Here is a 16,726-nt window from a genome sequence, read left to right as displayed (position 1 = left end):
CTTTACTTTTTCGTTGCAATCTCTGGCCATAGGCTGGGGGTGTGAGGAAGAAGGATTGTTTCTGGATGGTCGATTGAATGGTGCCTTTGCGACCCATTTTCCCTACCAAAGATGTGGTTGTCGTGTGCGAAACGAGAGTGTTAAGTTCACCCGTACCTTACCGAATACTTACGTTCACGAGTTGCAAAAGTTGATGCCTGCCGTTCGCATATAACAACCACATCCACCAACACTTTCGTACGTTCGACGACTCCCTTCATTCACCAATGCCTTTACACTAATCGCCGGTGTTTGGCGGTATTCAATCAGTCAGTCTACGGACGATTACTCTCATTTACAGCAACCTTGAGCTTGCCAAAAGGAAACACTGGCCTGCATGCTGAAGCTGCTTTCAGGTTGGGTTCGGTTGTTTACCAGTGAACATGTTTGTCAAGCAAGTTATCTCTACATAATGGGACGAGGAAGGTCTGAATGAGATGGGTAAGATACCCTACAGTATGTCAACACCTTGACGGTTGCAATGTCATCACGGTTTGGCCATTCATCTGAAGAGAAGGGGTCGAGTGTCTCGTTCGTTGTCTGTTTACCTTCTCCTGTTCACTCGTTAGTATCATCCCATCCCGTACTCCGCCTCCGCCTATCTCGTTCTGTGCCTGAGAAGGGAAGAACAACTGCTTGGCTCCTTCCGTCCCATCTTCAACCGCTTCCGTGGCCTTCGAGTTTCTTCGCGATCCTCCAAGCAACGAAGTGTTCAAAAACTCCTCGACGCGATCAGCGTTCTATCCTTCCTCTCGCTTGCAACCGTCTTTGACTCCTCCACATCAACGCACCCAGGAAACTTAACGACTTTCCAACATACAAGATGTTTCGTCGCCGTTGGTCAGGCCTTCCGGCTGAACCAAAGTTCGCCCCAGATCTCAAGAAGCTCAGGTTCGTGATAATCTGCCAAGTCATCCTTCCCACGACGCTCACTCTGATATATCTTGTGCGTATAGTTATTTCATCAACGAGGATGATGAAGTTCGCTACGTGCATGACCCCGACTTCTACTTTAAGTATTTTTCGACCAAGAACACGAGGTACAACGACTGCCAGCGCTTCGCATTCGACCGTATGTAACGAACTCCCCATTTCTGACAATAATTTGAGCTGATACTGACCCAAATGTTGCAATCCAACAGAGGCAGTCAATCAAATCATCGACTCACGGCTCGAAGCCGAGGGTCTAAAGGAAGTCCTCCTCCCGCTCGGGGTTGCCAGCAAAGATGAACCTCACGTCAAAATCCGTCTCAGCGAGAATCTCTCTAACAAGTCACGCGTCGTGATCATCTTCGGCCAGTCTAGCCAGGACTTTGGCATTCTGGCGCACCGTGTCGCTAGCGGACCGGGTGGTCTCAACAAGGGCTCGATGGTGAACATAGTCAAGGCTCTCAAGCAGCAGAAGTCTTCCGCCACCGACGACGCTGCCCCTGGTATCATTCTCGCCAACCCCGGTAACCTCTGGTGGTGGCCTGAGGGGAAGAAAGGGTTGAGTGAATTTGCTCGTCACCAGATTCCGGGTAGCAGTCTGGTTCACTGGGGCTGGCACCATGATCCAGCGAGGAACAGCATTTCGGAGAATGCCAATCCGACGGAGCATCTCAAGTATATCTTTGAGAAGGTGGTGCCACAGTTCGTCAACGACAAGGCCAAGATCGATGTCATCGCGCTTGGTGACATGTCGGACGAGGTGGAGCAGTATCTCGACAATGACGATGTTTGGGCGAAGATCGGATACAGGCTGAACGCTCTTGTGGTGCTGGGTGGTTATTACGATATGCGTAAGGCAAACTGCCAGGGCTTCAAGAAGTTCATGGATCAGGTATGTTGCGCCTCTTCCTTCTAACTAGGCCTTTGATCCAGTATCAATGAACCAGCTAACAACCACTCTTCCATACAGCGTGGGCGCGCCTACATCATGAATCAGGACCCCCTTGACACCCTTATTGCTGGTCCCGAGGGCGGCAGCCGCGCCGTCACCGGCTATGTCGGCTACGGTTGCCCTACCTACAGTGTCGGCCCGAACGCCTTCATCATGGAGCTTGTGCTCGTCGAGGCCGGTTCAGCGGTCTTGAAGTGGCTGCAGGATGTCGCCCTGGACAAGGATTACGTTAACGAGAGAGTTCACATCTTCTTCCCGGAGGAAGAGGAGGATGACGGTAAATGGCCAGGATGGGATAAGGACGACGACGATGAGTCTAAGGGGTCCAAGGAAATCGAGGAACAAGACCATGAAGAGACCAAGAGGGTCCAAGTCAGAGTCCAGAGAGATGCCCAGCCTCCTAAGATGGATAAATGCGAGGGTATCGACGCGGAGTTAGTCAAGGAGATTGCCAAGAGAGAAAGGATGGCGGATGGCAATGCCGACTCAGAGGAGGAGACCTAAGACACCTGGAAACCCAAGGCTGGTGGTTCCTCGCAGAAAGAATCAGTCAAGGGGTCGAGTACTATCTTCCTGGCTACAACGATGAGTGGGACGGGGTTGCTACACCCATTCAGAAGGGGAAACGTGATTATGGTTCTCTCAAGGCAATACAATATTTCTGGCACCACACGGCAGTGGCTGAATCAAGACCATCTACCAATTACTCAGAGATAGCCTAATTTTCAGGAGTTTCGAATCGATAGATAACCGAATTCACATAATCTCCTTGCGATGAGTTTATCCAACAATCGTGAATGTGGGCAAGGAGTGCTGTATCCTGCCTTGCCCTCAAAGTACTAAGCTTCCGTTATACGTACAGTGCTTGAAGCAAACTACAAAACTTACAATCGTACATACTACAACACTAACAAGCGAGTAGCTGCCCTGTGCCCATTTGTCCTGTGCTCCTTTTTCTCACTGAGGCATTTCAAGATACAGTCCCGGTCACACTCACTGACCAACAAGCTGGTGGACCGGGTGGGAGGCTGCTTCGAGGCCACCCCATGATCCATCCATCCCAAATCCACCACATCCTTCCCAACCATCCAGGGATCTAAGCCTGCAAAAATGACAAAAACCCCCTATTCCCCGTTGGCAACTCCTCCAACAAATCCGCCGCCCTCCTCTGTCTCTCGGCAATAACCTTCTCCTCCGCCGCCCACCTATTCAAATCCTCCTGCTTGTGTTCTCCCTGTCCCCAGAAGCTCCACCAACTCGTTTTGTTTTGCTTGTCGAGGCCCGGATTCCTTTCCAGCTCCTCTTTCTTAGCTTTCTCGTCCCTCGCCAGCCTCGAGACCATCATCGTCCAGTTCTCTAAACCTGCAGCCAGACACTCGCGGCATGTTAGTCTGGCGGCCATGGCAGACTGCTTGTTGCTTAGACCGCGGAGTTGTTCTTCGGCGATGTCGACTGCTTCGCGAGTCCAGCCTAGACCTTCTTCGCGGTGGGAATGAGCAGTTGTGGCCGAAGTGTTGTTGTTGTTGGTGGTGGTAGGCTTGGCAGTGTACATGATCTCCCCGATATGCAGACTCAGCGCGGCCTCCTCACATCGTTCCTTGGCATCGCGCAAAGGGGGGAGGGTGCCGTCCTCAGGCGGGTCGGGGTAAGGAGGTTCCTTGAGGAGGGCTAGGACGGCGCCGGCCCAGGTCTGTTTCTTTTGTGGAAGGGGTGAGATGCGGCGCGGGTCGGAAGTCGGAAGGGCCTTGCGCGCTTGGAGGATGGAGACGAGCATGGGAAGCGCGGAGGAGACGTCGCCGTTGCGGGCGCGGAAGGTGGCGAGGGCAGTGAGGGATTGCAGGAGGTTGGACGAGGGATGGTGGCCGGCGGCGTCGATGAGGGTGTAACTTTTGGTGTCCAGGGGGTAATGGCCGCCGGTGAGGAGAGCTTGCTCGCTGGCGGCGAGGTGGACGGCGTCTTCGAGGATGATGTTGGCGGGTCCCGTGATCTGCTTGAATTCAAGCCAAGTGGCGTAGGCGAGGCCGGCTTCCATGCGCTGTCGGTTGGTAAGACCTTCGGTGCAGAGGATGCGCATGTAGATCTCGTTCGGCGACTCGAAGGTCGGCACGCAGTCGTCTTCTTTGGGCGGTCGGTAGTTCTCGTTGGGGAGGGGGCGCGGCTTGGGGTTGGAGGGACCGATCACGTAGTCGTTCGGGATGGTGAGGTTTTGGGTCTTGTCGGTTACCCACTTCTCGACGTTCTCTGCGGCCTTTGCGTACAACATCATGGCTTCGTAGTAGCCCCGTCTCCAGTTCTCAGACATGGAGCTGATGTCCTTGGTGCCTTTTGGCCTGTCGGACGGCGCATCCTTCAGTCCCTTGCCGTCAATGTTGGGATCCTCCAACCGGTCTACCACGCTCTTGATCCAATTCGTCACATGGACCCAGTCGGTTGTGCGGGACGGGTCGGTCTGGTCTCGCTCGCAGAAGGCTCCGCGGAAGAAAATCCGACTAAGCATGCTCCATTCGTGTGGTGATGGATATCGGGCTTCGAGAGTTTCCTGGACAAGGGCGAATGCTATGGCGAAGCAGCAAGCGCCGGCCATCCAGAAGTATGAGGTGATCTTAATTCCCTGCTTGATGTCGTACTTGAGTCTCGCCTTGCGCTCGGTCGTCAGGTAGCGATATTGTTGAGTGGTCACGGGCACATTGAGGAAGCCAAGTTGGGGTCTTGTTTGAACTCCCACGCGAAGTGATGCGCTCTGTGTAAAGAATCGGGTGGTCGTCGAGTGTATCGCCGGGGAGCATGGCCGGGCCAGGTCCCCGCGAGGGAGAAGGAGTCGTGGGCGCATTGCGAAATGTAAGCTCGAGATCTCAGGAGGAGAGGCGGAGGAGGGGGTTAGGTTCAGAAGTTGCAACCTCAAAGGGCAACAATTGAGGTGTCCTACTGTGAGATCTCGTGGTCTGTTCACATCAATGCATGTTGCCTATATTGGCGTGGTCTGGCGCTGAGATGATGCCGTCAATCGACTTTGCTCAGGCCTTTTTTTCCTATTTACTATGTTGTTTCGAGACCAAAATGCAGAGTGTCAATTCCCTCCCAAAATGTCCGTTCCGTCGTTGGTCGTTTCCTGAGCGAGCCTGCGATCCCCGGCCCCTTCAGTTGTTCAGTGGGGCCTCCCCCGCATGGTACACAGGTGCTGGACGAATGATGTCGTCAATCAGGCAGCGCAGCTTCAGGGCACTTGGAGCTTGGGCCCACCGTGATCTCGGGTTCCACCCTGGTCGGATCGGCTCCAACATCTTTCTTTCTTTCTTTTCGGTCAACTTGCAAGAGGGTGTGACTGGTTCGCTTCATCACAAGACTCGCTGACAATGTGAGCTTCGCGATCTACAACCTTCTTCTCGGACTTATGAAGAAAACGCCCACGGGTGCTCATACCGTTACACTAGAAGCCATCTATGCTGTGTATCATGTGGGGTCATGCCCAAGAAACAAGGGTGAGGGTGGGCATTCAGCTAGAACCAGAGAGGGAGACAACATCCAACGAAGCCTCCAAGATACTTATCATCAGATTATAGGCTGCCTTGGCAGGGCTTGCTAGGCAGTCTGGCGTCATGGGCTCGCGCTCTCATGTACGATGAAGGATCACAATCGGGGCGGTATTTATTGTTTTATATCGCCTATTTCCCTGCGTACAACAATTTGATCACAGTCGTAAAGGCGGGTGTCTTCCGTCACGGCTTCCTTCGAGTCATGGAGTGACTGCTCAGTTCCAAGTCATTCGGGAGCCTAAAAGAACGAGAAGCCCATGAATTTTGAGTCGTTCTGGAGCCTCTCTCGTCGACTTGAGATTCAGGTGTTTTGGGTTCAAAGCCTACGACCACAACAACGACAACCTTCAGCCCTAATAAGACCAACAGTGGAGACAAGTTTGGTGGAGTAAACGATCAGAAGCCGGGATCCCCGATCCAAACCTCAGCATCTCCGGATCCGTACACGACCATGGTTTCCTTCCCACGGTGGACCACCCACCCCATCCCTGGCGTATCGCTCTCGGCCGGTGGTCTCCTAGCTCTCGCCGACCTCAGCACTGTTGCCCAGCGCACCGCCATCACCGGCGGCTCCAGCTGGCTCGACAGCCTGCTCCTTGCTCCGGGTCTACACTACCAGCAAGCTGCCGATGAACTCGCCAAGTGGTCCGCATCCAGCGCTACCGCCATTGTCGATGCCGGGGCTGGCGCGGAGCCCGGGGCTAGTTTAACCAGAGGAAACGGCAGCGAAGAAACTAGGAGTTTGGCGCCGACGACCTTCCGCATCAACAATGCTGCCACGTTATTGTACCTTCAAAAGATTGCTCGCCCAGGACAAACGGTCACTTTGGACGTTGGCACTATTCCGGCTATCAGACAGCGGTTACGCATCAGGAGGTCGGAGAGCGGCTTGCATGCCACGATTTGGGCGGAGGATGACTTGCCTGATCTGGGCTGGTTGTCGCATGTTTTATATCTGATCAGTCCGGTATTGACGATAACTGCTATCGTGCTGGTTATTTTGTTTCAGGATTGTGAGTACCTCTTCTTTTCTTCTTTCTTTCTTTCTTTCTTTCTTTCTTTTTTTTTTTTTTTTTTTTTTTTTTTTTTTTTTTTTTTTTTTTTTTTTCCCCCCTTCCTTTTCTACATTTTCCCTCTCCCTTTGACTTACAATCCAACGGCCTGAACTTACAAGTAAACAGGGTGGACCCTGGCCTCTCTTCTAGCTCTAATGGTCTCCCGCATCCTCAACATCTACATTATCAAACAGCGCTCCAAACCCCGTCCCATTCCTTTTCCTCCGTTCCCCTTCCACCCTTTCCACTCCTGTCCATCCTCAGGTTCAGACCACCACGAACCCAACCCCATAACCTCCCTCCTCATTTCTCTCGGCTCCGACTTTCCCAGCCACCCCTCCACCTGCTCCATCCGCCTCCGAGGGCTCTCAGAAGACCTCTACGCTATAACCGCCACCGCCTGGCTACGCGCCAAGACCCACGTGGAGGGCTACCTCGAAGCGACGGCAAAGGTTCTGGTGTACATGGTCGCTGCTTTCTCAGGAAACATGACGCAGGTCGGGGCGATGATCATGATGGTCTTGTTGCTGGCTACGGCGGGATTATTGGCGTTGAGTAATGCCAATGCGAAGATGTTTAGGGTTAATGGACGGGTGGTAGTGGGGGAGGGGGAGAGGGTACTTTTGGGGGGAGAGGAAACCGGTGATGGGAAAGGGAAAGGTAAAGGTAAAGGGATGACGGCTGGTGGTGGTGAGGTGCTGCAACGGCAACGGCGGAGGACGGGTGGGTTGGGGCCGGGGGTGTATCCTGTTGCGGGTGAAGGGGATGGAGCTGTTGGATATGGGAATGGGAAGGGCAATGTGATTGATGCGTGGCCAAGCACAAGTGACACGGAAGGAAGGGGTTCTGCTGCTTCTGATCCTAATTGGGCTGAAAAGGGCCAGGCTGGTGGTGGTGATTATGGTGGCATGTGACTGGTTTCCGGTGAGACTCGGGCGTTTCATCATGACAACTGTTTATATCTGTTAAGCGTGGCGTTTTGCTGGAAGGCATTTGGAAGCTGAACGTTGTTCAACCTTGAATGAAAAGCAAGGCATCGTCGTATACGGTCCTCTACTAGGGAAGGATCACCAGTAGAACCGTGCATCCTGGTATGTGAGACAATCTGGTACAACAGTTGACGCCTTTTGATCTAAATATTTATATTCAGGGGTATCTGCGACATATACAGAATCTTCTAGATATCTATATACGGACATGGCGAACCCACCCTGACTATGCCGGTTCTCATTTACCCCTAATGAGTTGACCATAGCCAGACCGGGTTCAGAAAACGATCTCGATCAGTCATGCAGCGTCGGAATCGTCCTCAACGTGCTCATCAACTGATCCACCCCTAAACATCATCTCATTCCTTCTTCTCATACTCTTTCTCTGCCAAGGCCTGCTGGAACGCCGCGATAGCGTCCTCCAAAGCCTGCTGACTGAAACCAGTCGAGTTCACCAACTCATCAACCCTCGTCGGACTCCTTAGATCAGCCTCAAGCTGCGTCGTAACCGTATAAGCGCGTTCCGCCTGGTTAGGCTTGACAATCGTCGATGTCTTGGTCGCCTTGTTCCCGCCCTTGGCCTCAAAGGGCGAGACAAACACCAAATTTGTCACGGCAGCATTAAGGTTCGTCAACTCCACCGGGGCCTTGTTATCCACCACATCCCACTTCATGATCTGGCCCTTGGGGTGGCCCGTCAGGAGCGTCGTGCCGTCGTAGCTGAAAGCCAAGCAAGACGCTGGGCCAGCACCAGTAGGCTGTGTCGCGCCAAACGGCTGCGAGATCTGCATGACCGTTGCCGCGTCCTCGGACTGCGCGCCCAGCAGCGCCTTGCTGTCGCCCTTGAAGAACTCGGCCATGTACAGCGACGAGTCCTCGCACCCGACGATGATGGCGCGCCCGGCCGGGTCTAGAGACATGCACAAGGGAGAAGTGGGGAACAAGAGGGTGCGCAGTGCGTCACCGGTTTGGTAGTTCCAGATGATGCAGGACTTGTCTTTGCTGGCGGATACACAGAGGTTGGTGTCGTAAGAAACGGAGGCGTTGACGGAGAGGGCGGTGATGGCGGCGCGGTGGTTGGAGAGACTGCGCTCTGGCTCGTGTTCGGCAGATGAAGGGGTGAGCTCGAGTAGTGAGGAGAGGGACCACACGTGGATGTCTGAGTCGTCGGAGCCCGTCAGGACGTGGAAGGGCGTGGCTATCACGCAGGAGACTGCTTGGACGTGGCGCGCTGGGGTTGAGACTAAGCGGCCGGTGGATGTCTGGCAGGCAAGGGATATTATTAGTGTCTTGTATGGGGGAGAATTACTCTTTCGTTTCTCTTATAGCGTACCTCCCAAAGCATGAGCCGACCTTCTGCTGTGCCCAGAACGAGGACGTCACCAGCCAAAGTCAAGCACCGAATTCTTTCGGGGAAGGCCACAAAGGCCTCCTGGTTGCCGCGTATCCTTGAGTAAACGTGGACATAGGCTTTATTCTCTTGAGCAGCGTAGACGTGTGAGTCGCTGACGGCAACGCAGTTCACCGGCGCCGAGCTCTTCTTGAAGTTGTACTTGACTGAGTAGGTAGGGCTCAGAGTGTGGCCGTAGATGCCCACGTCCTTGGCGATGGACGTGTTGGAGCTCAAAGGAGCGCCGCAGATGGCCGAAACGAATTCTTCCGACAGCATGTTTTCTTCTTTTTCCTTTTTTTTCTTGCTGGGCTGATATATGTGGCTTGCCTATCTCTTCCTCTCTGCTCTCTTCTTCCGTAGGTCAGGACCTTGTCCCGATTTGACCCTTTCGGACCCTTTTTGGAAGCAGCTGCGGAATGCGACAGGCGTGGCAGACGCGTGACTTTTGCTGTAAGTGCAGAGATGTGTTGTGAATCCTGACGAAAACGCAGGTTGACGAAAGGTATGTTTCCTCTTCCGTCCTTCTCTGGTGGATGTCGTGTGCAGTGATTGGTACAACACAAAATTTGATGTTACCGTCCTCACGCCGGTGGATAAGATCTGGATTCTGAAACGGGGTGTTGACTGGTTGATCTGATGCAAGCGATCCCGAAGGACTTCAGGATCCTGCAGGTCTTGAAGATACGCTGTATTCCAGATGTGCTTCTTCCTCCAAAGAACCAATGGTGGTGTTTTCGAGATGTGATGAGATTCTCATGAAATTTTGATTTTTGTAATGACGGCGTACGGTATGCAATGGAGTTAAGACGCCAAGACCAAGATTGCCAAGCATTCGAGCTAGAACAGGCCAGGGCAGGGCGGGAGCTTGGACCCCGATGCAAGTCATTCAGTCTCCCGCAAAAAGTCACCCCTGCCATTGTCCATCATGCGCTGCTACTCTTGTTGTCACTGTGCATCAATATACTACTTTATCTACCGTTACCATCCTGCCGTCAACCTTTCAGCCGCAATAAATACCATATCCATCACGAGGTGCCATTGTTTCTCTCTTATCTGTTATCCCCTGCGCAAATCTCGTGGTTGTTCCTGAGCTCAGATGCGGTTTGTGAGCAATTGGAGGCCAACAAAGGGCAATCCAAGATACTTAGTACCACACCACCTTGCCTAGTTCCCCTCAATTCTCTAGTTTATTTTTATTTTTTCCCCCACTGCGTCTGTCGTCACTCCAGACCCTTTCCCCTCTTTCTCAACATTCCTTTTTCTCGGCGATCCCTTCTCCATTGGTTCGCCCTCGCAAACCGATGGGACAAGGGGAAGAACACCTCTGCAGGCATTTACTTTGTTAGCGTGGTTCACTTGCAAGTGGCGATAACTTTATTTTTCCTACAGAAGATTATTGGTATACCCGCGACCAACTAGCAAAATTCTGTAAGGTGGAGGTACCGCGCTAACAAAGTAAATGCCGGCAGAGGTGAAAATATCTGATTTATGTTGACTGACGCACACCTCATGGCTCGTGCGAATAGCCTCCGCCCACCAACTCCACTCACAGTCAAGTCTGGAGCAGACAAGAAAGACACTATCCGGACAGGAAAAAGCCATTAATATGCCATCATGTCACGGTGAACACGAAATATTATTCGGGAAGTGGCTGCTTCACCCTTGAATTTCCCTCGGCGACACCTATGCTAGGACGATATGGCTGGCTTGGTTGAACTGACGGGTATCCAAGACGCGGTACCTGTGTCTATCCGTCCGTGATTGATAACTTTTCATGTCTGCCGCCGACGGCCAAGTGGAAAGCTCACGCAAGAGTTCGTCGATGTGAGCTGGATACCAGTTCGTGCTACTATCTTGCCCCTGCATCGCGACCTTCACAGTACGCCTGATTACGCCTCCAATTGTTGGCCACTATCTCCTTTCTTTTTCTTGTCTAGCTCGCTGGCCTCAGTATTTCGCTGCGGACAAGATAAGCCACAACACAACGGAACATTTCCTGTTCTTGTTTTCAATGGCCGTAAGCCGGCCACAGCTCCTCCATCAAGGTTCCATATAACAGCGATCTCGTGTCCGCGCTCTCAGGGCACACGCAGTGTCTTCGTCATCTATATCACTGTCTCGGCTCTAGACACCTTCTCGATCCCTCGCGTGTTGGGAACCAAGGGCGCCATTCCATCCACTCACTGTCTTACTCGAATCTGCTACGCTATGTCGGCTTAACTGTTTTGACAGCGCCGGGTATCACCACATGAAACTCAACGTTATATAGTGTAAGTCCAACACGATGACCCATGTTGTTCGGTACCCAAACATTCTATGCGAATGACGCTCGTCAGTTGCGGTCTTCCCCCAAAGAAAAAGCGACTGCCCCGCAACGTCATGTCCGCTTGGTTTGCGATTGCTCACCCCGACCTTTCTTGACCACTCAGTTGCTTATCTTTCTAACTTTATCTGGTAGGCCACTGTCTAGCTTGTTTCGCTGTTAGAGGCGGGATTGGAAGGACTGTTCCAAATCATTACACGGCAGACTTGGTGTATCGGCATTTCTGCTAGAACCCGGTGTCACCGTCACACTAATCACCGTCTCCCATCCACTTCCACCCAGCGCCCATACCTTCCAACACCGTACGCGCTCTTGTACGAGGCAAGCTCCCTTCGCCGTGGCAGGGATATGCCCCGGCATCATATCAACAGGCGATCAGCGCAGGGATCCATGACCACTTCACTTAACCCCAACAACGATCTGACTTGACCACGAGTTGCTCGTCCTGCGTCCTTCCTGCGACCTGCATCCTGTATTGACAAGGTGGCGGACAGAGGTGGCAGCTAAGCTTCTGCTTCTTCCCTTCGGTTGACGTCCGGTCCATTTCAAGGTTCTTCTCGTCCGGTGTCGTCAAGACAATCCGCCACCAAACCCTTTTCGACTTCTTTCCCCGGCACAGCTATCATAATGGAGGTTGAGACGCAGTTCAAAGACTTTAACTTCCCCGAGCTCCTTGTCCAGAGCTTGGAGGAATCCGAGGTTTTCTTCAACACCAAGTCTATGACCGCCGGTTACCCATGCCAAGGTCTCGCAGCAGCGACCCACGTGGATGGGGACTATCCATATCGAACATCAGACCAAATGACAATCCAAGGGCAGGGACCAAACCTCCACCACCGCCGAACCTCCTCTCGCACCTCATCCCATTACAAATCTGTGGCCCCTCAGAGTGTCCGGCAATCGCTTCACGAGGGCACGGAGCGCAGATTGGCGGCAGGCATGCCCCGGTACCATGAGCAATTTGGGGCCGCAGACGACTCCTCTGACACCTCCAGTGATTCATCCGTAGAGATGATGCCACCTTCGATCAGAACCCGCCAGCAATCAGTGGTCACAACCACTACCTCGATCTCCGGTCGCAGCTCTTCGCCATTTTCGAGCAAGCCCCACTCCCCCTCTTCCACTTCATCGAAACCGACTCCCAACCGCCAAGGAACGTGGTTCGATGATGAGCCAGACCCGATGTCAGGATCAGAAGAGCCCGACATGGTCAACGACCGTTATGTGCCCCCTCGGCCGCAAACAGCCCGTGGATTTAACGACACGATTCTCGGCAAGGATGTGCCATCCTCTCCTAGTTCGCCGACGACACCTTTCCCGAATGCAGTCCCAGTGGCATTGCCGGTGCACTTGACTGAGAACGGGGATCGTCCGCGCACATCTTCCGGACAGTCTTGCATAGGAAAGCCTCGCATAATTGACATCCATCCGCCAGTTGTGCCCAAAAGAAAGTCATCCCTAAGACGACTCCATGTTCAGAGTCCCCCAGCGGTACCGGCATTCTGTCAACAGGAAGGGCTCGCCAGCGATGCGGACAGTTTACAGGATAGCATTGTCCAGACAAGGGGTATAACGCTACCCCCTTCTCCTACGTTGCCAGTACTTTCGACACCCGGAGGCAGGACGATCATCGATGCCTCCAAAAGGCCGTCACTTGAGCTGTATATAAACAAGAAGGTTCCGCACTCGCAGACGTTGCCTGAGGAGGTTGGAGTGAACAGGAAGGAAAGTGTGAGGGATGAACGGCCTTCGGGGGACAGCGTCCAGGATCTACGCTCAAGGTTAAATGTGAAGCCCTCGGCTGGGCACCTTCAAGACTGGATTCGATCGCATACGGAGCCAGCGGTCGGCCGTGTTCGGGCTCCTAGTTTCGTTCCAAACAGTCCCCTGGCTGGTGTTCCCTTGCCTGCGGATGTGCTGAACACTCTACGCATCTCAACCTCGTGTTTTCCAGAAACCACATTGCTCACCTCCAGCCTGTCCATCGAGACGATACGGACGTACTCTAGAAAGCTCAGATACCAGATTAGAAAGCCCGGCAACAGTGTCGACGATGACGACAACGAGTCGGTCTTCACCTTCTCTAGCCCCAACGTCAAGTCACGCAAGCGCTGGAACCTTCCCAACCTAATGCAAAGCCGGCGCAACAACAAAAGATTCGCAAGCTACGCCCATGACTTGACCGGAAATACCTATCCGGAGCCGAGAGCAACCAAACCCTCTGGTGTCCCCGATTGGGCGCCCATCAAAAATATCTTCCCCACCGGTACCGACCACCTCTGCGACGCCCTCTACGCGCATCTAATCGCCTACAACTACATCGGCACCCTCTGTCCTCCCCTACCCAACATATCTTCACATGCTCCCAAAGAGGCCAACAGCGTCCAACGCAACCCTTCCAGCCCGACGCGCCGCTCAGACAACAACGTGCGCCGTATTCCCAGAAAAGCAGAGAGCATCCTCGGCATGAATGACGAAGCAGCAGTAAATTTCTCCTCCGGCGCGCTCTACTCTTCCAGAGACGGCGGTTTCAGCCGTCCCTTCATCGGGGACAGCGAAAAACGAGGTGTGCCAAAGGTATTGATCAGCAGCGGCAGTGGCAATGGCGCTGGTTGCGACTTGACTGCCCTAAGGGATATCCATGCCGGGTTGGCAAGGTGCATCGCTCGTTTAGTTACGACGCTGAAGCTTACTACTGGGGAGGGTATGGTGGAGGGCGAAGCGCTGTCGCCAAAGGAGACGGTGACGCTGGATCCGTTCCTGTTGAGAACGCTTTGCGAGCTGGTGAGGTGCGCTGAGGAGACGGCTTGTTGAATGATTCGATTTGCATGGATAATGAGTGTGATGAAGCGACTCGTTGGGATGATCGTTGTGATGACTTCAGTGGCCATACCGGTCCTTTTTTTTCTTGCCTTATTTTATTTCCTCTCATTCACTCTCGCAAGCGTGGTTCTTGCGAGCATGGTTTATGATGGCAAGGTGTGTCGAAAAGAATACCCAATGGCTTGGCGGACATAGCGACGGGATGGGCATGAGCTTTCGGACCTGAGTTACTTTGGTGGCACGTCCGGACGGAGAAGTGTAACGGCAGTGTATTGTAGTGTAGTTGGGAGTACGATTGGGCTAGCCAAGTGGATGGCTCTTGTACATTTAAGCTCACCGTCGTGTGAAGCCGATGGTGATATGCCTTTTATTCGATAATGTCTATTGATGCCCCTTTGGAATTCAACGAGCAGCATTCGTTGATGTCGATGAACGGGCATGTTTAATAATGACACCATCACCGCCCTGTAGGGCTGTGCTAACTCTACTGATGATCAGGGCAGTGCCATATGCCAAGGCGGGAGCTAAGTTGTTGACGTGGAGAGACTGAACAAAAATAATACACCTCTGCAGGCATTTACTTTGTTAGCGTGGTTCTCTTGCAAGTGGCGATAACTTTATTTTTCCTACAGAAGATTATTGGTATACCCGCGACCAACTAGCGAAATTCTGTAAGATGGAGGTACCGCGCTAACAAAGTAAATGCCGGCAGAGGTGTAGGGACCCCCTAGAGTTCGGAGGGTGTGACAGAGGGTCGCCACTACATGATGATCACTGAATCTCAATGGTCAATCCTCCTCACCGTCTCCATCAACTTTCGTGTCTCCCCCACAAGTCACATTTCTCCACATTCAACCTCCGTGACCCTTCGGAAACCAAGAACCATCGACATCCAGGTTCCTCCTTGGCTCCTCTTTGATCTCCTCCAAAATCCTCCACATCCATTCAGCGGCAGACTCGCCCCCTGTGTTCCTCGGACTCGGCACATTGCGACATGACACGCAGCACACAACGGAGTACACTACTTGCGAGATTCCCAATTGGTCACCTACCATTGCCAACGATACCACGAAACAGTTCACACACCAAAGCTCACTTTAAATGCCGAGAGGCTTCGGAGGTTAGCATATCCTTCCATCAACCATAATATCTCTTAAGCCATTTCAGTTGGCTCACCCGACCCGATCGTCAACAAACTAAACCCGACCGATCGAGGCATTTACCACAACTTGTTTGTTTCAAACAGAAACTGTCAACTACTTTTCTCACCTCCCCCGGAAGGAAACATGGAACAACAACAACCACAAAAAGAAGTGGCTCCTCTTCGACCCCGTGTTGCCAATGCTTGTGAGGCTTGCAGGTTTGCTAAAGTTAAGTGTCAGGAGAGCAGTCAAGTGGGGATATGTAAAAGGTTGGTTGGTGTATGAATTTATGATTGCTCGCAATGCGGCCTTCGCCTTCTTTTTTTTTTTTTTTTTTTTCTTTTTTTCCCTCCTCCTTCTTCTTCGGATTGGTTCTCAGACAGCGATTTTTATATAGCCGCTAACGTTTGGAATCCATCGGGTATGGTTCAGGTGCTTGGCTTCCAAACGAGAGTGTATCTTCAAGACTGGTCCCAGAAAAAGACGGCCTAGAGGGTCGAGGATGTAGGTCCTCTATTCCTTCTTTTTCCCTTAACTCACCCTTCCACACACATATAGTTAACTTCCCAAATACTCGTCCAACCTAAGTATCTACCCTTTCCTGAAATTCCTTAGACATCTCCCCAAAAAGCTCTTCCCACACTTACACCCCCTTCTTCCCCTCATAGAAACGCCGACCAAAACTCCACAACAACAACCAGCAAGACCAACTCCAACTCCAAAACATCAACAACAGCTAAGACCACATCCAAAACTTCAAACCCCTCCTCCCTCCAAAAACAATCTTCCCTCTCCAGCCCACCCCCCGGTCCTTCCCGTACCTTCACCATCGACGTCCCCATCCCCACCGCCTCCGTCGACATAGCCATCAGCTTGGAGTCTCTCCGTCTCAACCACGAAGGGTTTATGGATCACATTTGCCCCGACCTCAACACCGGGATCGACTCCGAGGGGGACGACGGTACCCACGACTGCGACTACGATTATGGATCTGACGGCGAGCCAGTAGGGTCGGTAGTCTCTAGCCATGCGAGCCATGCTAGCTCCTTGCCCGTGGGAGCATCGGCTGCTACACCGGAGAGTAGTTCTACGTCTGCTTCTGGGGGTGGGTTCAGGAGTGGAAAGGGGAACACCAGAATGGCAGGGCAGGGAGCAGGACTGGGACTGGGCGGAAGCAGCAGATCCCTCGCCTCCCTCTCAGTCCAACCACAATTCAACGTCGACTCCGCTTCACGACTATTGGACACCTTTAGGAACGTCATGTTGTGGCATTTTCCTTGTGTGTTGATTGATCATGTCGTCTACAATAACAACGAGAAGGAGGAGGTGAAGGCGGAACTGGAAGAAGCGACGGTGGCGTCCCTAGCAAGGGAGAGGCCGTTCGTGCTGCTGGCTATGTTGGCGGCGGCGAGCAGTACGCGGACATTGCAGGGTCATAGTTTGTACGATGAGGAGTTTAGGAAGATTTTGGGGCTCAAGTTCGTGGCGGGGGGAGAGAGGAGTCTCGAATTATTGCAGGGGTTGGCGGTTTATGTTGCTTGGTGTAG

The 16,726-nt window shown here is 52.8% G+C and overlaps 6 protein-coding genes across 6 annotated transcripts in view; 4 read left to right on the top strand and 2 right to left on the bottom strand.

The window, feature by feature from the left end:
• Positions 1-862: 862 nt before the first annotated feature.
• Positions 863-2,425, top strand: NEUTE1DRAFT_143304 (uncharacterized protein; the record flags this gene model as incomplete). The annotated part of the gene is made up of 4 exons (XM_009858824.1): positions 863-930; positions 996-1,111; positions 1,182-1,861; positions 1,940-2,425. The coding sequence occupies 4 exons, from the start codon at positions 863-865 to the stop codon at positions 2,423-2,425; spliced, it is 1,350 nt and encodes a 449-aa protein (XP_009857126.1).
• Positions 2,426-2,698: 273 nt separating this feature from the next.
• Positions 2,699-4,751, bottom strand: NEUTE1DRAFT_92908 (uncharacterized protein; the record flags this gene model as incomplete). Its single annotated transcript, XM_009858823.1, has 1 exon — positions 2,699-4,751. One exon carries the CDS (start codon positions 4,749-4,751, stop codon positions 3,018-3,020), a length of 1,734 nt encoding a protein of 577 aa, XP_009857125.1.
• Positions 4,752-5,533: 782 nt separating this feature from the next.
• On the top strand, positions 5,534-7,490 carry NEUTE1DRAFT_126815 (uncharacterized protein; the record flags this gene model as incomplete). Its single annotated transcript, XM_009858822.1, has 3 exons — positions 5,534-5,562; positions 5,806-6,400; positions 6,704-7,490. 3 exons carry the CDS (start codon positions 5,534-5,536, stop codon positions 7,421-7,423), a joined length of 1,344 nt encoding a protein of 447 aa, XP_009857124.1.
• A 204-nt stretch (positions 7,491-7,694) lies between these two features.
• On the bottom strand, positions 7,695-9,167 carry NEUTE1DRAFT_92904 (uncharacterized protein; the record flags this gene model as incomplete). The annotated part of the gene is made up of 2 exons (XM_009858821.1): positions 7,695-8,760; positions 8,832-9,167. 2 exons carry the CDS (start codon positions 9,165-9,167, stop codon positions 7,858-7,860), a joined length of 1,239 nt encoding a protein of 412 aa, XP_009857123.1.
• Positions 9,168-11,841: 2,674 nt separating this feature from the next.
• NEUTE1DRAFT_92901 (uncharacterized protein) lies at positions 11,842-14,028 on the top strand (the record flags this gene model as incomplete). Its single annotated transcript, XM_009858820.1, has 1 exon — positions 11,842-14,028. One exon carries the CDS (start codon positions 11,842-11,844, stop codon positions 14,026-14,028), a length of 2,187 nt encoding a protein of 728 aa, XP_009857122.1.
• A 1,295-nt stretch (positions 14,029-15,323) lies between these two features.
• NEUTE1DRAFT_74201 (uncharacterized protein) overlaps positions 15,324-16,726 on the top strand; it is a gene marked incomplete at both ends in the record, with an annotated part of 4,378 nt that continues 2,975 nt past the window's right edge. The window contains 2 exons of the mRNA XM_009858819.1: positions 15,324-15,448; positions 15,848-16,720. Coding sequence (XP_009857121.1) covers positions 15,324-15,448; positions 15,848-16,720 — 998 coding nt within the window. The remainder of the gene's footprint in view (positions 15,449-15,847; positions 16,721-16,726) is intronic.

This window comes from Neurospora tetrasperma, assembly GCF_000213175.1.
Source record: "Neurospora tetrasperma FGSC 2508 unplaced genomic scaffold NEUTE1scaffold_81, whole genome shotgun sequence".
Lineage (NCBI taxonomy): Eukaryota > Fungi > Ascomycota > Sordariomycetes > Sordariales > Sordariaceae > Neurospora > Neurospora tetrasperma.
This window is presented reverse-complemented; position numbering and strand designations above follow the sequence as displayed.